This window comes from Saccostrea echinata, unplaced genomic scaffold, assembly GCF_033153115.1.
Source record: "Saccostrea echinata isolate AGI-Se365-2 ecotype Australia unplaced genomic scaffold, CSIRO_AGI_Sech_v1 ptg000038l, whole genome shotgun sequence".
NCBI lineage: Eukaryota > Metazoa > Mollusca > Bivalvia > Ostreida > Ostreidae > Saccostrea > Saccostrea echinata.
Window position 1 is genome coordinate 818,828 of NW_026889787.1, and position 25,805 is coordinate 844,632.

Below are 25,805 nucleotides of genomic sequence, written 5' to 3' on the forward strand. Positions count from 1 at the left end.
ATAGACTTGTGTGACATCTGCTCTGGAAAATTATCAATGTCTGATTTCTCAGGCAAGTTTCATGGGTTTTCTTAATATTTTCTTGTCTATAAAACATATGTACATGTAGTTTCGAGATAAAAGTAAACAGAATGTTTCGACATTCTTAAGTCTTTTTAGTCTTCTTGCGTTTTTATGAATAAAGGTTTGTGAAAAAATGTCTAGAACATGTGTATTTTGATACGATTAACCGGTTAATCGATCGGAACGTGATGCGGGTAACCGATTGGCAAATTCTGTATTCGATTGCCATCCGTAATATATATATATATATATATATATATATATATATATATATATATATATATATATATATATATATATATATATATATATATATATATATAGGATATTCAATGTTTTGTAGATGAATATGGAATTTATTTCACGAGTGGGACAGGATTTTTTGATATTTTCACGAGTGCGAAGCACGAGTGAAAATATCAAAAAATCCTGTCTCACGAGTGAAATAAATTTCATATTCATCTACAAAACATTGAATTTTCTGTTTATTACATTTTCTTTGATTTTCCCTTTGCCTCTGTCTTCTCTTAACACAGTGTCATAGCTTGACGTCATAGTTGAGCGGTTGAGACGTCATAGCTTAGCAATTGTGAGATTGAAAAACATTACTTAGCATGGATTTTAGCAACATATTTGGGAAGAAATTTGCAGTTTTAGCTCTACCAAGATGGTTGGTTACTATCTCTATCTTATGACAGGTCAGAAATTATTTGTTACTTACTTTGATATCCTTTCACACTGTGAGAGAATATCATTTTGGTATCCTTTCACGCTGTGAGAGAATATCACTTTTATTCAATTAATAAATCACAGTATTTCACTGTTGAAAATGTAATATATATATATATATATATATATATATATATATATATATATATATATATATATATATATATATATATATATATATATATATATATATATATATATATATATATATGAAAGTCCTAGCACCCACTGTTCAAAAGTTATGGCCGAGGTTAAATTAAGTTTTTTCGAAGTATGTTAATATAAAAATGAAATTAACAAAATGTGTTTGTGAAACACTATGCCCCCGATGGTAACACAATTCTGGAGTGGGACGTAGACTACAGTGCAATAGTTATGGCCAATGTTAAAGTTTTTCAAATGTAGGTCATCAAAGGTCACAGTTGAGGTCACATGATCAAAAATTTCTGTACCATTGGAAACTTAAGGTAGTTTGTCATAATGAACACTCATGTCAAATATTAAAGCCTTACCCTTGACAGCACAATAGTTAAGGGCTAGGTTAAAGTTGACAACAGACAGACAAACAGACAGACAGGACAAAAACAATATACCCCCGAGATCTTTCGATCCGGGGGCATAAAAAGCCATAGCTCCTACTGTTTTAAAAGTTATGACCAAGGTTAAAAATTGGTAAATTTTTGCAACATACTCCAAGGTCAAGATGTCAAATATGCTGTACGCAAAGAAAGGTCTTGTCACAAGGAATATAAATATGAAATGTGATATCCCTAGCACTAACCATTCAAAAGTTATGGGCAAGGTTAAAGGTTTTGAGGACAAACAGACAGATTAACAGACAAACAAACGAACAGACCTAAAACTATATGCCCCCGAATTTTTGATCATGGGCGATCATGAAAACAGTAGACAAATGTAAAAGATGCTATACTGGTGATTATACTCATTTAACTGCATTTTTTAAACAATATGCTTCGAGATAGATATAGTAAGTTATTGTTTAATGATGAAGAACTGAAGAGGAAAATGCAATGAGAAACTGGAATAAAAAAAAAACAAAACATGTCCTGTGATACGCTCTTATAAACAACTTAGGATTGTCTTCATTGATAAACTTGCTGATGAACCTTTGTGCCCCGGCCCCTTTTCCGGCTGTTACTTTATATGTACAGTTAATATTATAACATCCACCTCTAAAGTCTCGGAGGAATTTGACATCACTTACATTTGTCATTCCGTTATAATTACGGAATATATATCAGGGTTTGTTGGGTAATGACCGCCACGAACAGTTCCCACATCCCGCTGAAGAATCACACCAAATCCGGGTTTTGTGACACTCCGAGGCTTATTTGAGAGATGCTGTATGTATGTTTCATAAATCATTGGACTGTTGCAAGCGAGGCTTATGGAAATAGACTGCACATGAATCCTGTGGTTTGCGACGATGGAATTCTTGGTGTAAACTCAAAGAATTTATTAACATTTCGATGTATTATACATAACACTTTTGTAACAAAAAGCAAAAAACAAGACGTGTTTGCGAAACACTGATGCCCCCTATGGCAGCTTTAGGCGAAGATTAAAGTTTCTCAAATGCAAGTCAAACTCCAAGGTCAAGGTCAACAGATCAGAAATGTTGTTACCCAAAGAAAGGACTTGTGTCAATGGATATACCTGGAAAATATGAAGGCCCAAGCACCAACCATTCAAAAGCTATCATCGAGGTTAATGTTTTCTAAAAGTGGGTCAAACTTTAAGGTCAAGGCCAAAATTGTTGGTATCAAAAGAAGGTTTTGTCACTAGGAATATATCTGTGAAATTTGAAAGTTCTAGTGCTCACTGTTTAAAAGTTATGGCCAAGGTTAAAGTTTTTTTTAAATTGGGTCAAACTCTAAGGTCAAGGTCAAAAGGTCAAAAATATTTACATCCATGGAAAGGTCATGATGGTCATGAATATACATATATGGGTAAAAGTTGGGTAAATTTTTGCAAACTCCAAGGTCAAGAGGTCAATTTTGTTGGTACCCAAAAGAAGGTAACAAGGAATATACATGTGAAATATGAAAGCGATAGCTCCAACCAATCAAAAGTTATGGTAAATGTTAAAGATTTTACGGACAAACGGACAACCAAACAGACAGACGGGTGGACAGGGCAAAACTATATATACAACCGAATCTTCGATTACGGGGGCATAAAGATAATAATAATAATACACTTTATGTATGTATTGCATCCAAATACTGAACGATGTTCATCTATGTTATTGCACGTTGTATGAACACACTAGTACCATCTTATATATTCTCTTTCTCTGAATACTAGATACCATAATTAACTCATCAATTATATACTGCATGAATTCTTGACCATTTTGTTACATACATGTAGATATAAATGTACATATATCATTTATGTATGGGTCTGTATAGATGCTGTTATAAGACAGAACACCCATTTTGTAAGTGTTTGCCTGTAATTTTTCTCTCCCTGCTCCTGAATAACTTTCCTTCACATATACTCATAAATGACTCGAGATCTCCTTTCCGGGTGGGAAGGGGGGGGGTCTTTTCTAGGGGAGGTCCATGGTAATATTTTCCTTACTTTGCTATACAAATTTGAAAACTGAGAAAATCCGAGGGGGTCTGGCGTCCCCCGCGCTAGATTTGCGCATAATTATATACCCATGCATGTACTTTGAGAAGATACAAATTAATTTTTCAGGAGGCCTTGGAATATCAGGAGGAATTCTATTTAAGCATATATTTAAGTCCTCCCTCCCCCTTCCCCGGGTCAGAAAGAAGTCAGGGACCTGTTCTACAAAGAACTTAGACCTATACTATTAAGATCAAACACTTTATAGTTGATTGCAAAATAAATGAATCTGTTAAAAAAATTGTGTGAAAATCATGTAGGGGCTCGGTTTCAGGGTGATGTATTTTGTGTATTGTATGTTTTTCTTTGTCTTAATATACTGCTTATAATAAACTTGAATTTTTTTTTTTTTTTAAATCGTATTTCAATGTACATCCAAAAATGCTTTATATACATTGTAATATGATTTGTTTTTAAACTGCGAATTTTGGCGATTAATTTTTAATTTTATTATAATTTAACACAAAATACCAAGCACATATAGTGAAAATATCATTAATAAAATATGGAGATAAAGAAAAGTATTTAAAGTCCATTAAAACAATACAAATCGGGAGCAGAGCAAACAAGGACCTCCAAAAACATCAGAGGTGGGATCAGGTGCCATGGATGAGTGAGCTTCCCCTAGTATGAAAAACGTCAATCAGTGTATGACTTAATGATAGATTGTATTTGTTGACAAGGTCATTGTATCGACCAAAGAACTTAGGAAATGATGACTTTAAACGAAACTGTTGATATTCTTGTTTCATCTACTTGTTTGTCAATAACTTACCTCGTTTCAGAAATTGTTCATACGTAGAGCATGCTCTTGTGTATCGAATAAACTGAGAGATATAAACCCCATATGTAGGTGACAAGGCTGTCTGTTGTGATGCCGTCTGGTCTGAATAATATCCCTAACAAAAAAGTACTGTAGTTACATGTAGCTATAGTTTACTATAGCATCAAAGTTTTTTCATTATAGTAAATCAATGTATTTTTACTATGGATTTCAGATCGTTTTTTTTTTTCATATAACTGTATGCACATTTTTTTATATATTTAATTGAAATATTATTTGTATATTTACTAGGGATGTCAACGAGTACCCGGTTAACCGGGTACTCGATCGAACGTCCGAGTATCGAATACTAAAAATGGTACTCGGTTACTCGGAAGTATATTTTTTTCTTATTTCAAAGTACATATTTTTATCAAAAACTTATCAAAAAATAACTTAAATATTCATACGTTAATTAGCGTGTCGTCATCTACACCTGTAAAACACCCGTTATCGCCTTTGGCTGTGTATATACAGTAATTAGTGACCAATCACCAGGTACACAGCTGTTCTCACCTATTGTGGTACTTAATTTTTGGATGGCTTCAATGATTGTATTCAGTAAACATCGTTTAAGTATGGTCTATTATATTCAAATCGTTTTTAAATTATTTAATTAATATACGGTAGCGAAATCGGACATGCATAGAAATACCGCTACCCACTTCAAAAGTGAAGAAATATTTAGAAATACCTAAAATTTAAAAAAAAAATTGAAAATCAGTTTGTGTAGTAGGTTTAGTGGGAAACAACCAAATTATGAAATAATATTAGATTAGCGATCCCAGCAAAGTCTTTTCATTCCCTTTCGTTTGTCTAACATCACAAAACTGCGTAACAGATTGTCCTTTTGCGTTGATGAAATAGGTTCTAAACAAGAACTGTAAACCATTTTTATTTTTTTGTGTATTAATTGTGTCTTTTGAGTTTATTTGATAAATAAATTTGGTACCAAAAAATCATTTCCCTTTGACTCAGTTGTTTATATACATTTATAAACGTGATAAAACAGCTTTGGGATTTAACAGAGCTTAACCGGGCTCAAGAAAATTATAACACACTGTCTTGTATTTTCATTTTTACCGAGTACCCGGGTACTCGATCGGAAAAACGTCCGAGTAACCGATTATCAAAAATTGACCGATTTGACATCCCTAATATTTACACATTATTTTCAAATTTTACATTACTGTTATCGAATTTTAGAAATTTTAATCTTTGAAATCTCAAAAAAAGTTCCAGAGTAAAGTTTCATAGTAAATCAAAGTTTTCACTTTAGTTAACTATAGTTAACTTTAGTAAGTTTTTGTTAGGGATATCCCTCGGTACATGTAGTAGAAGGATGACCATTTTGTACAATTTTAAGTCTTTTTTTAAGGGCAATCATCTTTTTTCTTACACTTCATGAATGGAAATTTAATAGCCATCCAACTTATCTGAAACTTATCTGGCGGCCGCCAGATAAAATATTTTTTCTACCTGGCACTGGTCAACCGGCTTCCGTATCTTTCTCCTTTCTTGTTACATGTAAAAATTTAATTGTACCAATAGAAAAAAAAAAAAAACGAATGCTTCATTATTTAAAAAAAAACTTAGTCTAATTTACATAATTTTCTCTCGAGTATGATTGGCAATATTAGTACATTTGAAGCTGCGTGTGCAAAAAATATAGAACTGTACAAAATAGTATTGTACAAATTGTGTTAGAATCAAGTACCATGCGAGATTCGTATGAGCATATCTACAGTGGCGAGTTTTAAGGGGAGGGGGTTACGGGGTTGTAACCTACTCTTTAAATTTACTAGTAGCCTATAGGGGAAAAAATCCCTTCTGGCTATGTACGTCTTTCCCATGGCCGTAGAAACGGGGGGGGGGGGGGGACGATGTACAGAATACTATAGAAAACATAAGTACTATATACTTGTGCCTCTACGGTATATAGAAATATAAAAGGGTTTATAGTATGAAAGTGAAAAGAATTTTTTTTCCTTTCACCGAAAATCCTCTTATTTACATAATGCATATGTGCATTGTAATGCAGATTATTTAAATTCATTACGATTTACACACTTTATCTCTATAATGTTACATGGCTTGACGAGGGGGGGGGGGGGTGGTATATGCGCGACAGAGGCAACCTTGTAAAATTAATTTTTAAGCACACATTTTGCATGGCTCTCTTTTTTTATTGAATGGCTCTACTGCTTAATGGAATGATTGTAATTTTCCCAGAAGCATGACTAATTAAGGCCCGTTAAAAGGTGAACATTTACTCAAATTACACTGATGGCCAAACGGTAAATCATTTAACACGACACTTTATCCATTCAAAAGCGTTAATTGTAAGTCTATGTTTAGTAGAGTAGAACCATGCAACAAGAAAAGGTTACATGTAGGTTTTATTAACAGTACGCATTTGAATAAAGCACCAAACGAACATTCATTTGCAATGAGAAAATATGACATACCGGATAATGCGTAGAACAACGAGGGAGTCAAGATCCAAATGCATTTTGGCTAACATTCAACGGAACGTCACGATATCTAAACAGGACAAAAACAAACATTATAACAATATGAAATTAAAACTAAATGCACACAAGGGAAAGGGATAATGAATGTCAAACCCTTATTACATACTTGGTCAAATAAAGAATATTTTATAGACCTCCTCTCAGCATGTAGATAAATTAGATACTTTTCGTAACGGTACAACAAATAATATCCAACTGGGATTTCAAGCTGACATATCATTTTCCTTGCATGTTAGTAAACATATATTAAGTATTGTTCTTCAAGCATATAAAATTCTTCTTCATTAAATACTCAAACAAACCACGCAATGATCTAATTGTGAACTCGGAAACAGTATTTTCTGTTATGTGAAGTTATCGCCCTTATAATTTTAAATTACTTTCGTTTTTTGCATAAATAAACAATTCTGCTAAATCCATTTTAAAGTAAAAAGACCCAGAATAAACATTTTATAATTTCTTTTAAAATAACGATGTTAATTTTCTATTTGTCGTAGAATAAGTATTTTTCCCATTATATTTTATTGTAAATAAACTATAAAACATCTATGTATTATGCTTATATAGAATTTATTTCACAAGGAGTAAGACAGACAAGAAATAAATAAAGAGAGAGTGAGAAAGTGGGGAGTGAGGGAGAGAATGGGAGTGAGTGAGTGGGAGAGAGGGTGAGTGGGAGAGAGAGTGAGTTAGTAGGAGAGAGAGTGGGTGGGTGAGAGAGAGAGAGAGAAAATGGGTGAGAGGGAGAGAGAATGGGTGGGAGAGTGAGTGGGAGAGAGAGGGGAGAGAGAGGGAGTGGGGTGAATGGGTGGGAGAGAGGTGTTGGGAGAGAGAGAGAGAGGTGAGTGAATGGGAGAGAGAGTGACTTAGAGAGTGGGTGGGTGGGAGAGAGTTGATGGGTGAAAGAGTGTGGGTGAGAGAGACTGGGAGGGAGAGTGAGAGAGTGGGTGGGGTGGTGAGTTAGTGAGTGTTAGGGAGAGTGGGTGTGAGAGAGAGTGAGTGGGAGAGAGGGCATGAGTGGGTGAGAGAGTGACTGGGAGAGAGATTTGGAGAGAGAGGAAAGAGAGAGAGATAGTTAGGAGACAGAGTGAGTAAATGAGGAGAGAGAGAGAGAGAGTGAGTAAGTGGGGAGATTATTGTGTCTGGATAGGGTCATTTGCAAAAGCTCAATAGTGTGTTCAGAAAAACGCGCCATTGCACACAGCACGCCATCACGCTAACACAATTATACAAAACACGTCATAGCGCTTTCTTATACACAACACGCTGTTGCGCTAACACGCACCATAGGAGACAGAGAGAGAGAGAGAGAGAGAGAGAGAGAGAGAGAGAGAGAGAGAGAGAGAGAGAGAGAGAGAGAGAGAGAGAGAGAGAGAGAGTTAGTGTGGAGACAGAGAGATTGAGTGGAAAGAGAGTGAGGGGAGAGAGAGTGAGGGAGAGTAAGTGGGGAGAGAGAGATAGTGAGTCGGGAGAGAGAGAGCAATTGGGAAGACAGAGAGAGAGAGTGAGTGGGAGAGTGAATGGGGAGACAGAAAGTCAGTGAGGAGACAGAGAGTGAGTGAGTGGGGAGACAGTGAGTGAGTGGGGAGACAGAGATAGTGTGGGGAGAGAGTGAATGAGTTGGAGAGAGTGTGAATGGGGTGGCAGTTGGGGAGAGAGTGGAAACTGACATGGAGAGAGAAGGGAGAAAGAAAGATCTTGATTTTTGTTTCATTTCTGTTTAAACCGTTCACGGTAGCTCAGTTGGTAGAGCGCTCGCTCCTTGATCGGGAGGTCGGGAGTTCGAATCTCGGCCGCGACAGACCTAAGTCGATAAAAAATGGGTAGCAACTGTTTCTTCGCTATGCACTCGGCACTTTGAAGTTAAAGTTGCGGGTCCTTGGATGAGACCTTAAAAACCGAGGCCCCGTGTCACGGCAAGCGTTGGCACGATAAAGAACCCTCACTGCTCAATGGCCCTAAGTGCCGAGTAATGGTCAAAATTTGAAACCCTTAAAAGTAAAGTCTACAAGTTTGTCGAATTTTGATAATAGTGCTACAATTTTTAAAACAATTTTTTTTTTTCTAATTTTTTGTTTTCCCAATTTTTTTTCAATTTTTTTTAAATTCCTTATTTTAATTCGATTTAACTTTAAGTTTAAAATTTCCAGTTTTATACCATTTTCTTAATGTCATTTTATTTAAAGATATTTAACGATTAGCGGGTTCCAGTAAAAGCCTTTCTAAGCCTTTTTCCTTACTCCTCCTAAAAAATTAACATCAGTGAAGGAGAAACTTCAGGAGTATTGTGCAACAATATATTCGAGGAATGGTGTAAATCATATGTGGATACTTAAAAATTCCAGAAACTTTTGGAAAAATTAAATTCACAAAATTTTACATCCCCCCCCCCCCAAAAATGCGCATATAAATGTACGACTTTTTAACTCTGTATACAACCATTCCACACGATAATTTTAAGTCCAGGCTTTTTGACATTATTGACAACTGCTTTTTCAATAAAAATGGAACTTGTAAATTTATTTACCTTGACATTGGTCATTTACAAAATTATTTTGTTAAAAAACATTCTGATTGTAAACACAAGTACTATGAAGTTGATATTAAAAAGATGCTTGAGTTTCTGATTGACTATATCTCTGTGGTTTTTGGAGATCAGGTCTTCCAACAATCTGTTGGAATTCCCATGCGAACCAATTGCGCCCCGTTATATTATTAGCAGACTTATTTTTGTATTCAAATGAAGCAGAATTTATTCAAAATCTTATACATGAGAAGAAGAAAACACTTGTTGTGGCCTTCAACTCGACATTTAGATATATCGAAAACATATTATCAATTAACAATAGTATTTTTTTTCAATTCATATGTCGACAAGATATATCCCAGTGAGTTTGAAATTAAAGATACCACAGTCTGACACATCTGTTTCATACTTGGATATTTTACTATAGAAAAAGACGTTAATGGTTACCTAACAAAAAAAACCTTCATGATAAATGTGATGACTATAACTGTTTAATCGTCAACTTCCCTTACTTATGCAGCAATATACCCTTATCACCTGCATACGGGGTTTATATCTCTCAGTTGATTCGTTACGCAAGAGCATGCTCTACGTATCTTCAATTTCTAAAACGAGGTAAATTATTGACAAACAAGTTGATGAAACAAGAATATCAGCAGTTTCGTTTAAAGTCGTCATTTCGTAAGTTCTATGGTCGATACAAATGACCTTCGTCAGCAAATACAATTTATCATTGAGTCAAATGCTGACTGACGTTTTTCATACTAATTGTTAGGCCATTATTTACACACTGAATTGTCGACGGATTTTTCCGTTATTTCCTGATCATGACAAGGAGCACACGGCGGGTGTGACCGGTCAGCAGGGGATGCTCACTCCTCCATGGCACCTGATCCCACTTCTGATGTTTTAGAGGTCCGTGATTGCTCTGCTCCAAAATTTGTATTGTTTAATGGAACTTTTGAGCTTGAATACTGTTCGTTATCTCCATACATTTTATGTATAATGTAGTTAAAAGGTAGGGGGCAGATTTCTATGGGGCTATTTTTTCAGCCCTAGGGAATCGTAGAATTACTGACTTGGAAAGGTTTTCTACGGTCGAAAAATGACCCTACTTGCCGTAGAATATTGACGGGGGGGGGGGTCATTTTTCTACGTAGAAATTTGACCCCCCTCCCCGGTCAATATTCTACGGGGGGCACTTTTCGTCGTCACACCGTACATGCATAAGAATAACGCAAAACTCATTTCCAGGTAATCATTACTACTGAATAAAAAAAAAAACATTCTATTTCCAAGTATATACATGTATAACGAGAAAATAGAACTGGCTGATGTATCAGATATGTCACGAATTTAACGCCATTTTGGCATATCATAGTGGTGTGTACACCAATCCCGGACACAATTTCTGACCAAAACTTTTTTTCCCTACAATTTTGCGAGTAATGCTAAATAAATACATCTTCTTTACTTATTTTTCTTTCATACACTTTGTCGATCTCTCTCTCTCTTCACGACCTTAGTAAATATTCTTCAACACAATATATCGGCGACAATATGTGCAAATGTTCACTGTACATATTGTCGCCGACGACAATATGTGCCGTTGCGTTACTGTACATTTTGTCGTCCATTATGCAGGCGGAAAAAAGGGCTCGTCTAGGTACATATTGTCGCCGGCGACAATATGTATCGATGGATGACAATATGTGCAGTGAAGGTGGGTACATATTGTCGCCGGCGACAATATGTATGACAATATATGTGCAGTGAAGCTGGCTACATATTGTCGACGACGACAGTATGTACATGTACCGTCACACTAATCTGGACACATATACCTGTAAAGTTGTATTTACTTAGCATTACATGTACTCGCAAAATTGTAGGAAAAAAGATTTGGTCAGAAATTTGTGTCTAGGATTAGTGTACACCACTATATGCCAAAATGAAGTTATTCGATATATCTGATACATCAACCTATTCTGTTTTCTCGTTATACATGTATATACTTGGAAATAGAATGTAATTTTTTTTATTCAGTAGTGATGATTATCTGGAAATGATTTTTGCGTTAATCTTATAGATGTGCCGGTATAATTGGTGTTGACCATTGCTGGAAATATTTTTTTAATTGATAATACATCGTCGATATATCTAAATATCGAGTTGAAGGCCACAGCAAGAGATTTAATTTCTTTTTCTCATGTATAAGATTTTTAATTATTAGTACCCCTTTCCTTCGCCCAAATGAATGTACATGTAAATCCCTCAATGTGTTACTGATATGTAAATCAATTATCCCTCTTTAGCATTTGTAATATTCTATATGATATTGTATATTTAATAATAAATTCTGCTTCATATTAAAAATTCTTTTCTAAACGATAGACATCAATTTCAAAAAGGGGCCTAATGTATAATTAATAATAGAAAGTTATTCACCAAATTACATTATTCACCAAATTTTAAGTGTTGTAACTCGAATAAAAATTGTACGAGTTAACAAATTCCCAACAAAAATCAATATTTTTTTTCGCCAAAATATAAACAGGTTTTGGAACTCCAGAGATATTGACAAAAGGACCGCTGCAATTCAGTGCGCCGGGGAATATTACAAATGCTAAAGAGGGAGAATTGATTTACATATCAGTAACAGAGTGAGGGATTTGCATTCATTTGGGCGAAGAAAAGGGGTACTAATAAATCTGGCTGAACTGTCAATCCAGTCCGTGAGAGTTTCGACATGGAAAGAGTACCTCTTGGTTTTGAATTACAAGAAGAGAATAAAGGTAAACAAAAAGTACAAGATATAGATCGACGTAGTAAGATTTTATAAAGATATAAAGTTAGATACACGTTTATTATCGGACTTGTCACTAGTTTTGTTTGTATGAGTTGTACGGTCTGCAGAGATTGCGAAATGTTCACACCCTTGTTTAGGTTCTGTTTGCAGGTTCTAAATTCAGAACAAATAATTCCTTACAAATGGTATGTCCGTCTAGTTTATGACATTCTTTTTAAAATCCATGTTTAGAATATATTTCTTTTTTTCTTTTTCTTTCTTTTTTACTTTGAGTGGTTAAACATGTGGTAAACATGCACACATGCATACATGTATTTATAGAGACTGGGTAGTGATGAATTTAGTTTATTATTTTAAGTGAATTTTGTGTAAAAATTTATTCATGGAAGTAATAATTCTGCAATGGCAGGCTATTTCCATAAGATAACATAAAACCCTTCAGAAATCAATACAGCTGCTCGACTGTCCAGTCTGTATGTTCCATCGTATTGTATGGAGACATCTTTGCCCTGGGGGTCAGTTTAGTGTCAACAGGCTGGACAGTGTATTATGTACTGTACTGTATTGTGCGATAAAAAACAGAACGAAGCTGTATGAATCGCTACTGTACATACATGGTTAGGTGACAATCCAGGTGTTGAGGTTATTGAAAGCTCTATTCGCAGGTGAATTAAATCAACAGAATACAAATTTCGTTTTTTTTTGTTTTGTTTTTTGCTTATATATGTTATCGTTCTTGTTTCTGAGGTCCGTTTATTGCTCTAAACTCTGAATTATCTTGAACCTTTGACACAATATTCTACATAAAAGTACAAGTAACTTTCCTGTGAGAATAGTTTTATAATATACAAATGTGCACTGACAGTTTTTTTAAATAACTTTTTTGACGTATTAATTAAAAGTTATAAATTCTTGTCTTGACAAATGTAAACTAGATACATTCTTCCGTTCCTAGATAATGCACATTTTGTACTAATTTTGTTTCAATTTCCTCGTACAGTAAATTGCTATAAAACAAATTGAATTACTGTGTTCACAAGTACATGTAAGTAGCAGTAAGTACATGTATATGTTTAATATATCTATACAGTATGTTTATTTCTTCCTCTGTGTTTTTTCATTCATATTAACTAATGCCTACATGTCAGAGACTACGCTTGTATGTATAAACTATATATATACGTTTTGTTATGCTTTGTAGATCTATCCCGGCACTTCATTTATTTGTCTGAAGCATGCATACAGGAAATTGTAGATACAAAGTGTACTTATTCACTTGTTACATACTGTAAACGGTATAGCTATGTGATATGTTAGGTACTCCAAAGGAATGTGCTGGTGGTACATATTACAAATCTTTCAATACCTTGGACTTTATTTCAATAGCTGGTGACGTCTTACATTTTCGTCACACGGAGCGGTAAAAAAGTGACATAGACTGTATATTTCACACCAGAACAAGCTTAACAGAGGAAAATCGCATATATTTCACCAAGTTTAGTTGGTGCAAACAATGTTTCTTATGATCAAAATGTTAAGCTTATGTCATCTCATTTGTCAGCAACACCTGAAAAAGCAAGCTATTGATAAGAATGTTTTCTAAATGTTATTCACATTCAGATACAGTAACTATGGATACTAAGGATATTCATTACTCTCTTGTCTGTATCTCTCCTTTTTCTTTCTTTCATTCTTGACTATTCCCCTCTCTCTCTCACACATCTTGTTCCATGTTTGTCTCTTTCTCTCTCTCTCTCTCTCTCTCTCTATCTCGTTAATATAATTCTTTCTAAATCTTCTTTATCTCATAAAATTGTAATACTAAATTGTCATGCTAGTATTACAGCCGAGCATAAAAAACAAAAAAAAATGTCATCTGATCATCATGATAAATCATTTATTAGATTTTTTGAAGACAAATGTGATAATTGATCAACATTCCCCTAACAGACTGCTCATGTTTTTTCCCCTGGAATCTCTGGAGTGAAGATCAATCTCTCGGAGGGCCCTACATTGCGGGCTAATAAACAATTATTTGTAGAGATCCAGGAAATCATTAAAAGATTAAAATCCATACAAGGACACTGATAGCTTTTTGCTCTTGTTAGTCACAGTTATCAATGAGACTCCCATTTCCTTGTTATATGTAATGGAATCTAGATAATGAATTTCTGATGCACTGATAAAGCCCTCATAGTACATATCAGTTGAATGAGGCATTCGATAATAACTGAATTAATGTGACATAAAAATTATGTAATAACAGCATTGCATTTTATCATATTGGACTTTAGAATTTGATCTTTTTCATGTTTTTGTGAATTTCAGTGCATTTGATAATTAAAATAAAAAATACATACATACATGTACATACATACATACATACATATATTATATATATATATATATATGGTTGAACTTTGATGTCTCGGATACCATGAATATGTGGAAGTGAGGTGAAAGTCCCAACCACTTCTTATTGTTGTATTTAAAGGTAGTACAAAAGATAACACCTGAGAAATCAGTTTTTAACTCATTTCTTCTAAAACATGCCAGGAAAAAAAAATAAAATCACTCTAATGTCAATAATCAATTATTTTTGGAAGGAAAAATATAAAATGTGACATGAATGTACCCTACTCTGTTAAAAAAAACAAAAAACAAAACAAAACAAATTGAGACATCATATATATTGGACATTCTGGAGCCTACATTTACTAGAATGTTATCATCTACATGTGATTTAACCATTTGTAAAATTTTAAATATTTGGACATATGTATGAGGAGTCTCCATGCTTTATGTACAGTAAAGGTCAAGGTCATATTTAGAGGTCAAGGGAAATACTTTGGCATCATCTACTGGTTCTTCAAAGTTTCAAACAATTTGAATTTCAGGAAAAAATTGGCTTATCTATTTTGTACTCCTTAAACTCAGTATTTCTAAACCTCAGGTATAGCTCCATTTTTTTTCTAGGTCCCATCGAGTTCTAGATAATGAGGATTGATTGTAATACTATATATTTATGGTACATGTAACTATTATACTTTAATGGCATTATAGAAGTAAGATATGTAACTATTTATGACTAATTTCAAGAACATATACATGTGTTATTGACTCACTTGTAGGGGACCCTGCTCTGATCAATGTGACCCAGATAGATGTCAGCTACCCAGGGTACCCCCCATCCGGAGCTCAACCAGGTAGGGTCATAATTTTAGACCTAGGTCAACCAGGTAGGGTCACAAATTTAGACCTGGGTCAACCAGGTAGGGTCAAATTTTAGACCTGGGTCAACCAGGTGAATCACAGTATTAGACCCAGGCACCTTTATACAAAAAAAAAACAAACAAACAAAACCCCCCCCCCCCCCCCCCAAAAAAAAAAAAAAAAAAAACAACAAAACAAAACAAACATGCAAAAAACTATTGACTAAGACAAAAATGAAATTTTGCAAATTACTTTTTAATTTACATTATTTGAAAATGGTTTTAATCTTTCAAAAGAATTTAGAATAAGACATATTTATGCAAGCAATTTTAACATAGTAATTTTAACTTTGCAAGATTTTATGATCAACTAAAATTTTGGGTCTTTGTCATATTACCAGGTAAGTTCTTTTGTAAAACTGAACTTAGCAGTTTATTTTCTTGTCCAAAGGCAGTTAATAGATTTAGAAAATTGTACCTCCCTGTATACCTGTAACATGCAGCCAGGTATGGTATTGTGGACTGTTTATATATGTAATGACCTGGTCACTGGTATGACACAATTGTGTCACTATAATTTATAAACAGCTGCGATTCTAGTAAAACACCATAAATTTATGTGTCAGTTGAGGTACATGCTAGTAACACAGCTTAAGTATTGAAAGTTTTCACTAACTTTACATGTATTATATTTATACATCTACAGTTAATTTGTTTGGCTATTCACTGGATAAACTGTTGAATGCAAATATTAAGAGTGTGATTTATTCAGCATAGCCTGATATCTATACATTATTGAAAGTGGTGCATTGATTTTTCATGTGCATTAATTGGTATAGATAGGAACTTTTATTAACTGACAAGATACATGATATTTCTTCTTATTCTAAATGAGAGAAATCAAGTAAATTAATAACATTTTATAATAAGTATTCATTTAACAATGATGAACATATCTCTGACCTTAGTATATAGAATGACATAAGTTCTAAGAGTATGGATACTGCCCATATAGTTACTGCTGTATATAATCTCACAAACCCAGTTGTAATGTACAGTCATGAAATGTACATCTGAAGTGTACAGATTTTGTTATTCCACCTACACAATTTTATCATTCATGTTTTTTTAAGCCTTTTGAGTGACGAGGCACCTGATTCATACTTGCCCCCAGTTTCAGACGAAATCAGAGCTATATAGTTTATCTGATAAGACAGATCTTAGAGTGGCAATTTTTTTATGCATCCTTTTTATGCAAGGGTTATCAGACTAAATAGTGTTAAACCATTGAAATTAGATTTTGAAATATGTTAGTTGTAAAAGAAATTAATATGTCAGCTGGCATCAATTGTGCTTCTTTGTAAAGTACATGTATGCATTAATAGGTATTTTTACCTCTAAGATTTCCAGCTCTGCATCTTGTGAGGTTTGGATAATTACACAGTCAAGTGTCTTTATACTATGGAAGCTTATAATATGATCACAATTTATAGCCATGAATTTGTAGAGAATCAAAATTTTTGTTAACGAATAATTTACATATAGATATTATATTTCTATAAAAGGAACTCTGAACTCCATGTATTCACGCTACATACGGTATATGTATTAATAAATATATAACTTTAGGATTGAATTGAATATAGTCATGTATTCAGAAATTAGTAAAGCACATTTTTTAAGTGTTTTTCTTCTCTAAAGTTTGGTCTTGCTTGGGAGGGGTCAGAGAAATATTTCATGCTTGGATTTACTTGAATAAACTTCACCTTCATGTAGATATAAATAATATACACACAATTCACTTGTTACACTTCTGTGGTTATTTGTAATAAATCACTGGGCGTTGATTTGTTGTGTTTGAGTAATCAAGTCCAAGTTTATCAGAGTCCATCCTTGTTCATCTGAAGGATATGTCTACATGTATACACATCTACACATTAAATTAGCCTCCCTTCCCTATTAACATGTAAACTCTCCAGGAATTCAGGTTACATTCAGTTTAACTAGAGAGATTTAAGAGAGAAATTTATAAATTTGTGTAGATAATTTGAAGGGTGGTTAGGGATGGATGGCTATGTGGAATTAACAGGTGAGCTTTGATCAAGGTCAAGGTTTATTATAGTTTAGATCTTATAAATGTATTCTGCAGATCAAATGATCCAAGGTCAGCTGAGCTAGCTTAAAGTTTCTTCCGATTTTGTATTATTTTTTACTCTGTGAGCTTATCTATTCTAGGTACGTACATGTATTTAGATGTATATACCGGTAATCTTTTAAATAAGTAAGCTACATGAGTGATGTATTTTATTATGTATTGATAATAATCTGGCTGATTTTAAAGACTGCATTTTTTTTAATGGAAAACTGACCTTCCTTTCTTGTTGCTGCAAATGTTGGTTTGATATATGATTGAAGTATCATAATGGCACAATTACATATTTCAATATGCATGTGTATTGTACCAGAGGCCTGTTCAACAGAGCGAACGCTCACGAGCGCTCACAAACAATTCTGTTGGAAAGATAAGGAATTTATGCGACCACTTGCGAACGTTTGCTCTGTTGGACAGGCCTCAGAATTATAGAGGAACTTTAATTGGGTGTGGTTCCTGTTATTAGAAAAAAAGAAAAATAAATTGATTAAGAATCCTGCATTGTTTTATTTTCTAAAATGAATTTTATTTCTTGAACCTGCATGCTCAAATTATAATTATTTATTTTTTCCAACAATTGTTTGAAAAAAAAACTGCTTACTCAGGAAAGATTAATGTATAATTATCTAAAAGTCAACATGATGATGATGCATTTTATGTGTAAATAATTTTCAATAAAAGTGCAATCTAAGTAGAAAAAGAGAGATGTTGCATGCCCATAGGCTTTTGAAGGGTGGGAGAAATTAGGCCCAGCATCCCCATTATTACATTTTTTGTGATATATTTTATGGTCATACATGATTATTTGACATTTAAGCTTATTAATTCAGCATCACATTCTATGGATTAAGGCAATTTCATTACAGAAACAGCATGACAGTGATATATTGAAAAACACCAATATGCTACATTAGGCAGTTTTCCGAACCTGAATATTTTTTTTATGTCAGATAAAGTCGTTGCTTATCTAAAAGTTAAAAGTGGAATAGTCAGGTAGTTAGGCAAGGATTTATACACAAACATATAATGTAGGGAATCCAGGTCTATAATTATGTGACGAATTATTATCGGTGAAATATAATCCAAAGTGTTGCTTTTTCCATGGTGATTGAAAGGAAAAATCTTGACATCTGATTCTTTGATTGGGATGGAATTTTCATTATGTAGTACATGATTGTTTGACAGAGCTGAAGAATATAAGAATTTTTTTTCTTATAAGACATTTGTCAGATTTCTAATAATTTTAAAAATGAGTCATGGGATTCACCATGCAAGTAAGTATTACATTTTCTTTTACTTGTACAGTGCCATTCAATAGCAAAAATTGTATTTTTTAAAATTTTGCTTTAATTTTATCACAATTTTCCTCCAGAAGATATTTGTTGCTATCAAAGACAATATGTGAATGCTTTCAGCATGAAGAGAAAGATTCTGTCTAATATGCCCCTGAAGTAGAAGATTTTGGGGTGGGGTGGGTGTTTAGCATGATGATGCAGGGTATATTCATGCCCTGAGATTGAGATGAATGATTGGGGAGGGGTTATTGTTTTTTGGCTCCGCTGTTGTTTTGTCTTTTTTTCTGTCCACAACTAGAATCCTGTCCATAAGACCGTAACATGTACATATGTAAGTAGTATGAAGGCTTGCTGTTTGGCAGACAGAATTGAATGACACATATTTTAAGGTTTAAATGCAAGGATATTTAGTGTTACAGGAAAGGAGAAAATGTATGGCTGGACTGGGAATCGAACCTGGGACCCCTGTATCACTAGTCATGTGCTCTACTGACTGAGCTATCCAGGCCGATATCCACTTTTTAAAAGGTCAAGGAAACATGCAATGAGTGAAATTGTAGAATTCCAGTCATGTCTAGAATTCTGTCATGGAGAATCATTAGAAGGGATATTTGGCACAAGATAGCATATTAAGGTCACACGACATGTTCCTCAAATTATGTTTTGTATCTCTTGGTATTAAATCAAAACATATTCATAATTGTCATTCTCTTGTGATTTCTACATTGTTTACAATATGCTTTTAAATATAAGTACACCAAAAATCGTGACATAGGCCATTCAGAGGATTACCCATAAGGATTATATAAGAAATATAACCCTTTGGTATCTTATCCAAATGCCTGGTAAAGTACCTCAATTTTTTGTGAGGAAAATTGTTTAAGTACGTATACATCAATGACAAATACTCGGGAAATATTATATATTTTTTAGGAACGTGTCATCTGACCTTAAATTACCCATTAGTATGTCTGCAACCTAAGGTAATTTAGGTCAAATTTTCAAACTATATGTACTGTACTGTATGTATTATAGATTCCTTATAAATATTTTGCTCGAGAATTTAACATTACAAAGACCTGTTAAGACATCAAATGGCAAGAAGATGAATTTCCAAGAGGATCAATAGTTGACTAAAAATTACTTTATTTTCACAATATAAAAAAAGCAATATAATTTTCAATACTGAGTATTGCTTCTTGCGAAATTACATGTACACAACAAATAATTCCTTGTGTAAATTTAGGACTCTCAGTAATAAGAACTAGTAGTATTCTATGACCAGCAACAAAACACATATAAATGATATCCCAGATCTTTATATATTTCATTACTCACCAGGCTTATATGTTCATATAATATGTATCTTATTGTGAAAAAATCATTTCACATAATAAATAGATTATGATTGTTAAGATTTGACATCTCTCTAACATAAATATTTGTTTATATGAACTAGTTATTTTTAGGGCAGTTGGTAATGTTTCCCTTGCTTTGCTTGTACATCAGGAAGTTCCTAATATTTACACAGCTGTATAAGATATATTCCTGTTTGCCTGCTGTAGGGAACTATGGCAGTTATTTTCTACATTTCCTGTAAAATGCAAAAAGATGTTTATGTTTTTAATCCACATACATGTAACAACAAATGCTCTGTGAAAAGGGGGATAACTCTGAATTCATGAATGAGAGAATTTTAAGTCCCCTACTGGTGAAACCGGAGGAGACTATAGGTTTCCTCTGAGTCTGTCCGTCTGTCTGTCTGTCCCTCTGTCTGTCTGTCAGTCTGTCCCACTTGGTTTTCCGCACTTTTTTCCTAAATGCTTGCAGATATTGAGCTGAATTTTGGTATGTGAGTGTATCTTGATGAGTTACAGATTAAGTTTGCATTTCGTTCCATTTCATTGATTTTTGACGGAATTACGGCCTTTTCAATTTTTACGGGTTTTCCGCAATTTTCTTCTAAACGCTTGTAGATATTGAGCTGATTTTTGGTACGTGGTTTTACCTTGATTAGTTGTACATCAAGTTTGAATTTTGTCCGGCTTCATTAATTTTTGACGGAATTATGGCATTTTCAATTCTTAACGGGAACCAGATTACACTTGCCGGTAGGGGACTAGTATTGCTAATGCAATACTCTCAGAATGCTTGTTAAATAAGTGAATCATCTGAGCATATCCCAGTAATACTATGGGACAGATATTTGAGGTACATTGTATATATTATTATATTGACGTGATGATAAATTTAGTTAACTCATCAGACCTCAAGACCATAATCTGAGAAGAGACTGGAGTCATATTTTTACTACATGTAGTATTACTTTTGAAATAATTTTGAAAATAATACAAAATTTTATTCACAGTGTTTGCATGTATCTGAATATTATATTTATAGAAACTTGCAACTTTTTAAACATGTTTGTTACATAAAATCAAGATATTCCAAAACTAAATTTTGACTTAAGTCTGTTCATGGTTTAATATATGGCCTTGCATGGCCATTTGGAGCCAGAAGTAGAAAAAATCCTATTGCAGTAAAACTTGGTTATAGCGAAATTCTGGGGACCTGCAAATTTACTGTGCTATATCCGTAATTTGTTATAATATCCGTATAACAAATTCGTTAAAGTTTACAAAGGGAATTTGCATTATTATATAGATTTTTTTCCTTCAAGTATGACCTCATATGTATTTAGGGAAGTATAAAATATAAAATTTACCTTGGAGTTCAAAAGATTTTGGATTAATAGAATTCTAAATATAAATAGTTACTGTCTTACAAAATCAAGGTCAGTTCAATAGTTTAAAAATTAAGCTCTTTGAAATTTCCTATAAAAGATGTAAATTTCGTTATTTTTAACTTCTAGGATACAGAATCAGTTCCCTATAACTGTAAATTTGCTATATCTGAGTTCAATTTATCTGTAAAATTTTACAAGGAATTGATCAGAATTTCACTGGGGATTGCAGAAAACTTCGCTTTGTCCGTAAGTTCGCTATATTTGTGTTTGTACTAAACAAGTTTTACTGTAATTGATTGTACTCTAAATGTAATTAAAATACAGAATATATATGTTTTGTGTTTTGTAGAGGTTGCTCCAGGTGGTCCTGAGCCACACATGTACCCCTCAGTGCCAGGATCAAATTCTGCTCCCATAGGGTTCGAAGGTCATGGTAAGGTCAAAGAACTTTGGAAAAAAATTGAAATTTATAGATGGAAAGTTTTAAGTTTTCAATTTATTAATAATTGTTTCCATGTACACAGCTTTCCAAGTCTGGAGTGTACATTGTTCAAACTACTTTTGTTTGAAGATTATCAAGTTGTGTTGTGATGTTCAATGAAAAATAACCAAAGGGCATACTGTAGCAAGTACGGACTAGAAAGAAAAGGGTTAAAGAAATTTTCATCAATGTGATTTTAGAACAAAGCTTCCAATAATTGCTCTCGTGACAGCTAGCTGATCTCCTTGAGAAAAATGCTCATATAAGCAAGAAAACAATGTCAGTTAGGCTCAGTCTATAGATTCTTGCATATTAGAGAAAAAGTTGCACAAAAAATATATATAAAAGGATTTGACCATGTTTTACAGTTCAAGATGAGATGAAAGAAAAGGACAGGGAAGATAACTCTGTGGAAGTTAACATGGACTCCCCTCAGGTAAGTAACACTCAGGAGTTCTCTCTCTTTTACATGTACAGTGTGTACAATTCCTGAATACACTTTTACTTATTTACGTGTATTTCTAATTGTGTTCAGTAACTTTTACTCACTTGTTAATTAATTAACAAGTAATTTTAGTTGTTTTGGATGAAAATCACCTCTTGTTAATACAGTTTTCTATCCAAATAAGTACCATAAATCAAAATTTTCCCTAGAAATTAATAATTAACAAATATTTAACAGTTAATATGATAAAAATCATATATTGTGAGTGAATTAATCTGTGTGATATTTGTGTAGCATTTGCAGATCTGAATTCATTTCAACATCTATATAAAGCTAATTAACAATTTCCAAATAAGCTCTCCTAATTTGAATTTACATGCAATTCAGATTGAGCCCCAGGAGGAGGTACGTTTTCGGTACAATAAGGTCACGCCAATGTATTTTGTATTTTTTCACCATTCTGCATGTCATTTAATTCAATCAGCTTTAATGCGAATGTATACAGCTCTATTTCGTAAACCTTAAGATAAGTTAAATGCTTGTTGAACATTTTCATAATTCAAACATAATTTTACACACATAGTTTCCTGTTGAATAACTCAGTTATATAACAGTGTGGCTTTCATTGCAATTCAGGATGTTAGTTATTTTACACCTGATGTGTATACTTCAGTATTCAGTAAATTACAATGAATTTGATTTTGTTATATGTAACCTGCCGCTTGTGTAATGTATATGGCGACACCATTCATCTATAACACACCATGTATATGACACAGATAGACTATATTCCTGGCTTTTGTCAGTGTGACTGTCTGATGTATGCTGCCGTAGAGTCATATCTACTGTTGGGACCAATTTTCATGGATTGATTAAAATTTATCAGTTGACTTGGGATGTAATTTTGTCTTTTGTTTTTATATTTGTTTGTTAAATTTTGGTGAAGGTTAAACATGAAATCCTGAAAATTGAATCCTCCAAAAGTTTAATGATTCCACAGTATATGAAGCCATAAAAGAATTTACTGTCGGGACAAATTATGGAAAGTTGTCTCATTACATGCAATTCACTCACTACTCATGAAAAGTGAGATACAAAAAACCTAGTCACTGAGATACAACTAAACACAATGTACAGTCTTGTCCAGAGTTTTGTGGTATGTTGCATATGATTTGTTGAACAAGTATAATTGGGAGTTATAAGATTATTATGTAGCAGTTTTATGCATATTGACTACTAGAATGAGTTTTGTTTGTGAATATTGGGTTTGATCAAGAAATGCCATCAAATTTAACATAATGTGCACCTTAAAGAAAATGTGAGGTGTAAAAGAGCATTTTGTGGAAATTAATTCAGTGTAATTAGGGCATATGATATCATATAAATGTTGCAATCGTTCACTTAAAAAATGAGTAACTTTAGGGGATTAAAAATTTCAAGTGAATTTCAACTTTGATCTCATAGTTTGGTTGCATGGGACCACGGACTCTAATATGTCCCTGCTATTCAACATATCAAAGTTCAAGATAAAAAGGTTGTACTGTATTAATTAAAATTTGTAGAGCCATGTTTTATTGCCTTTACTAAAAACTGTATCTGATTTTATTGGCCAGATACAGGTCTGTACAAAAAATAAGGAAGAAATGACTAATAAAGCTGATTTTTATCTACAGGTTAATACAAACGACACTGCCAGTTTATTGGCAGAAGAAGAAATGGTAAAGAGCATACCTACCATTCTATCCAGTCCTGTAATGTACAGTCAAATTAGAAATCGGCAACTTTTCAGTTGAAGCAATTACAGGGGTGGATCCAGGAGTTTCCTCTTAAAGTAAAGGGTCTTGTAGATTTACAGTTTTAAGGATAGGAAAAGCTACCCAGTATTAACAAGTTGAGGAGGAAAACACACATGATATTTATGAGGAATCAGAGAATAATTATTCTCAAAGTCCTTGAAAGGAAACAGGTGGGGGGGGGGGCAATGTCATTTTGACACTTTTTCACTTTATAATTGAAAATAAATTGAAATTGAATTGAGTTTTCTCATGACTTGCAATTTCTACAGATTTGACTGTACATTCTTTGAGTTAAGATTTAGATATCTTTAGCCAATATCGCATATCTTTTACACAAATGAAAGTTGCTTGTACTTTGTGTTTCATTTCTATCAGATGATCAGTTGCTGCTTATGCATATTGTAAAATTACGCCCACATCTTTCTCTCCATATTTGGCATCCTGCTGCTGTTAAAATTCCCAATGCTTTAGACTAACACGCACTAATTACGTTGTAAGTTTCATCATAAAGTATCAATATCATCTTGAAAGTGAAATTATTTAGAGGTGTATCTTAGACTATTGGTTTAGATGTGAACAATTACATTACTGTAGATCATCAAATTTTCACGATACCTTATTTTCACTAGAAAGTTATTTGCTATTTATAAGCTAGACAACATTTTCATGATTTCTGGATATTGTTATACAGTTGAACTTTAGTATCTCGAACATAGATACTTCAAATACCATGGAAATGTTGAAGTGATTTGGAAGTCCCAATCTCATATTCTTAAGTGTTTTACACTGGATATCTTGATTCCTTGGATTTCTTGAAGATTTTTCTAGGTCCCATTGAGTTCCAGATATTGAGGTTTGACTGTATAACAAAATAATTATATATGCAAGAATGAAATTTTTGCAAGCATACAGTCTTGTGCAGTAAAAGGAAATGGAGGTTCTTATGAATAAAAGTTGATAATGTCATGATTACACTGATTCAGGCAAGGGTATTTGTGAAACGTCTTTGAAATTACATCATTGCTAGTAAGCATAAGTATTCATAAAGAAACTGCCCTTCTGAATAAACAATGTATTAAATTATAGTTATACAGGTACTATCTGATAACTTTATAGTATATTTTTAAAATGTACAGGGAATAAGAATCTCTTTACTCTTGTATCTATGTTTTAATATTTAGGTCTGGACTCAGAATTAGAATTCAGTTTTTGTCTAGCATCTTTTGTGTCTCAAAATTTATTTTTGGGGAAAGGGGGAGCTGGGGGAGGTATCTGTCTGTTTCTCTGTCTTTTGTTTTTTTATCCACAACTTTTACATTACTAGAAGTAGAACCTTTTCTCTTCTGTTATGTGAAATTATAATGACAAAGATATAATTATAAGAAGAAAATAAAACACAAAGTCAAACAATTTTCATTGTTTTATATATCATGTGGACTGACATTGATATCTCAAGATTAGAAAATGTCTGAAGAACCTAACAGCTTCTGATTGGTTTGGAATGATTAATTTTATTGATATTAAATTTGAGATAT

The 25,805-nt window shown here is 33.3% G+C and overlaps 1 protein-coding gene across 5 annotated transcripts in view; it reads left to right on the forward strand.

The window, feature by feature from the left end:
• The first annotated feature begins 11,870 nt into the window (after window positions 1-11,870).
• The window catches only part of LOC133200278 (anoctamin-4-like), a 40,252-nt gene continuing 26,317 nt past the window's right edge, over window positions 11,871-25,805 (forward strand). For 3 of the 5 annotated variants that reach the window (XM_061336093.1, XM_061336095.1, XM_061336096.1), the window contains exons 1-5: window positions 11,871-12,129; window positions 15,275-15,349; window positions 21,898-21,981; window positions 22,398-22,465; window positions 22,862-22,879. In XM_061336093.1, coding sequence (XP_061192077.1) covers window positions 12,084-12,129; window positions 15,275-15,349; window positions 21,898-21,981; window positions 22,398-22,465; window positions 22,862-22,879 — 291 coding nt within the window. In that variant the 5' untranslated portion in view covers window positions 11,871-12,083. The remainder of the gene's footprint in view (window positions 12,130-15,274; window positions 15,350-21,897; window positions 21,982-22,397; window positions 22,466-22,861; window positions 22,880-25,805) is intronic. The other 2 variants (XM_061336094.1, XM_061336097.1) reach the window with 1 other exon arrangement.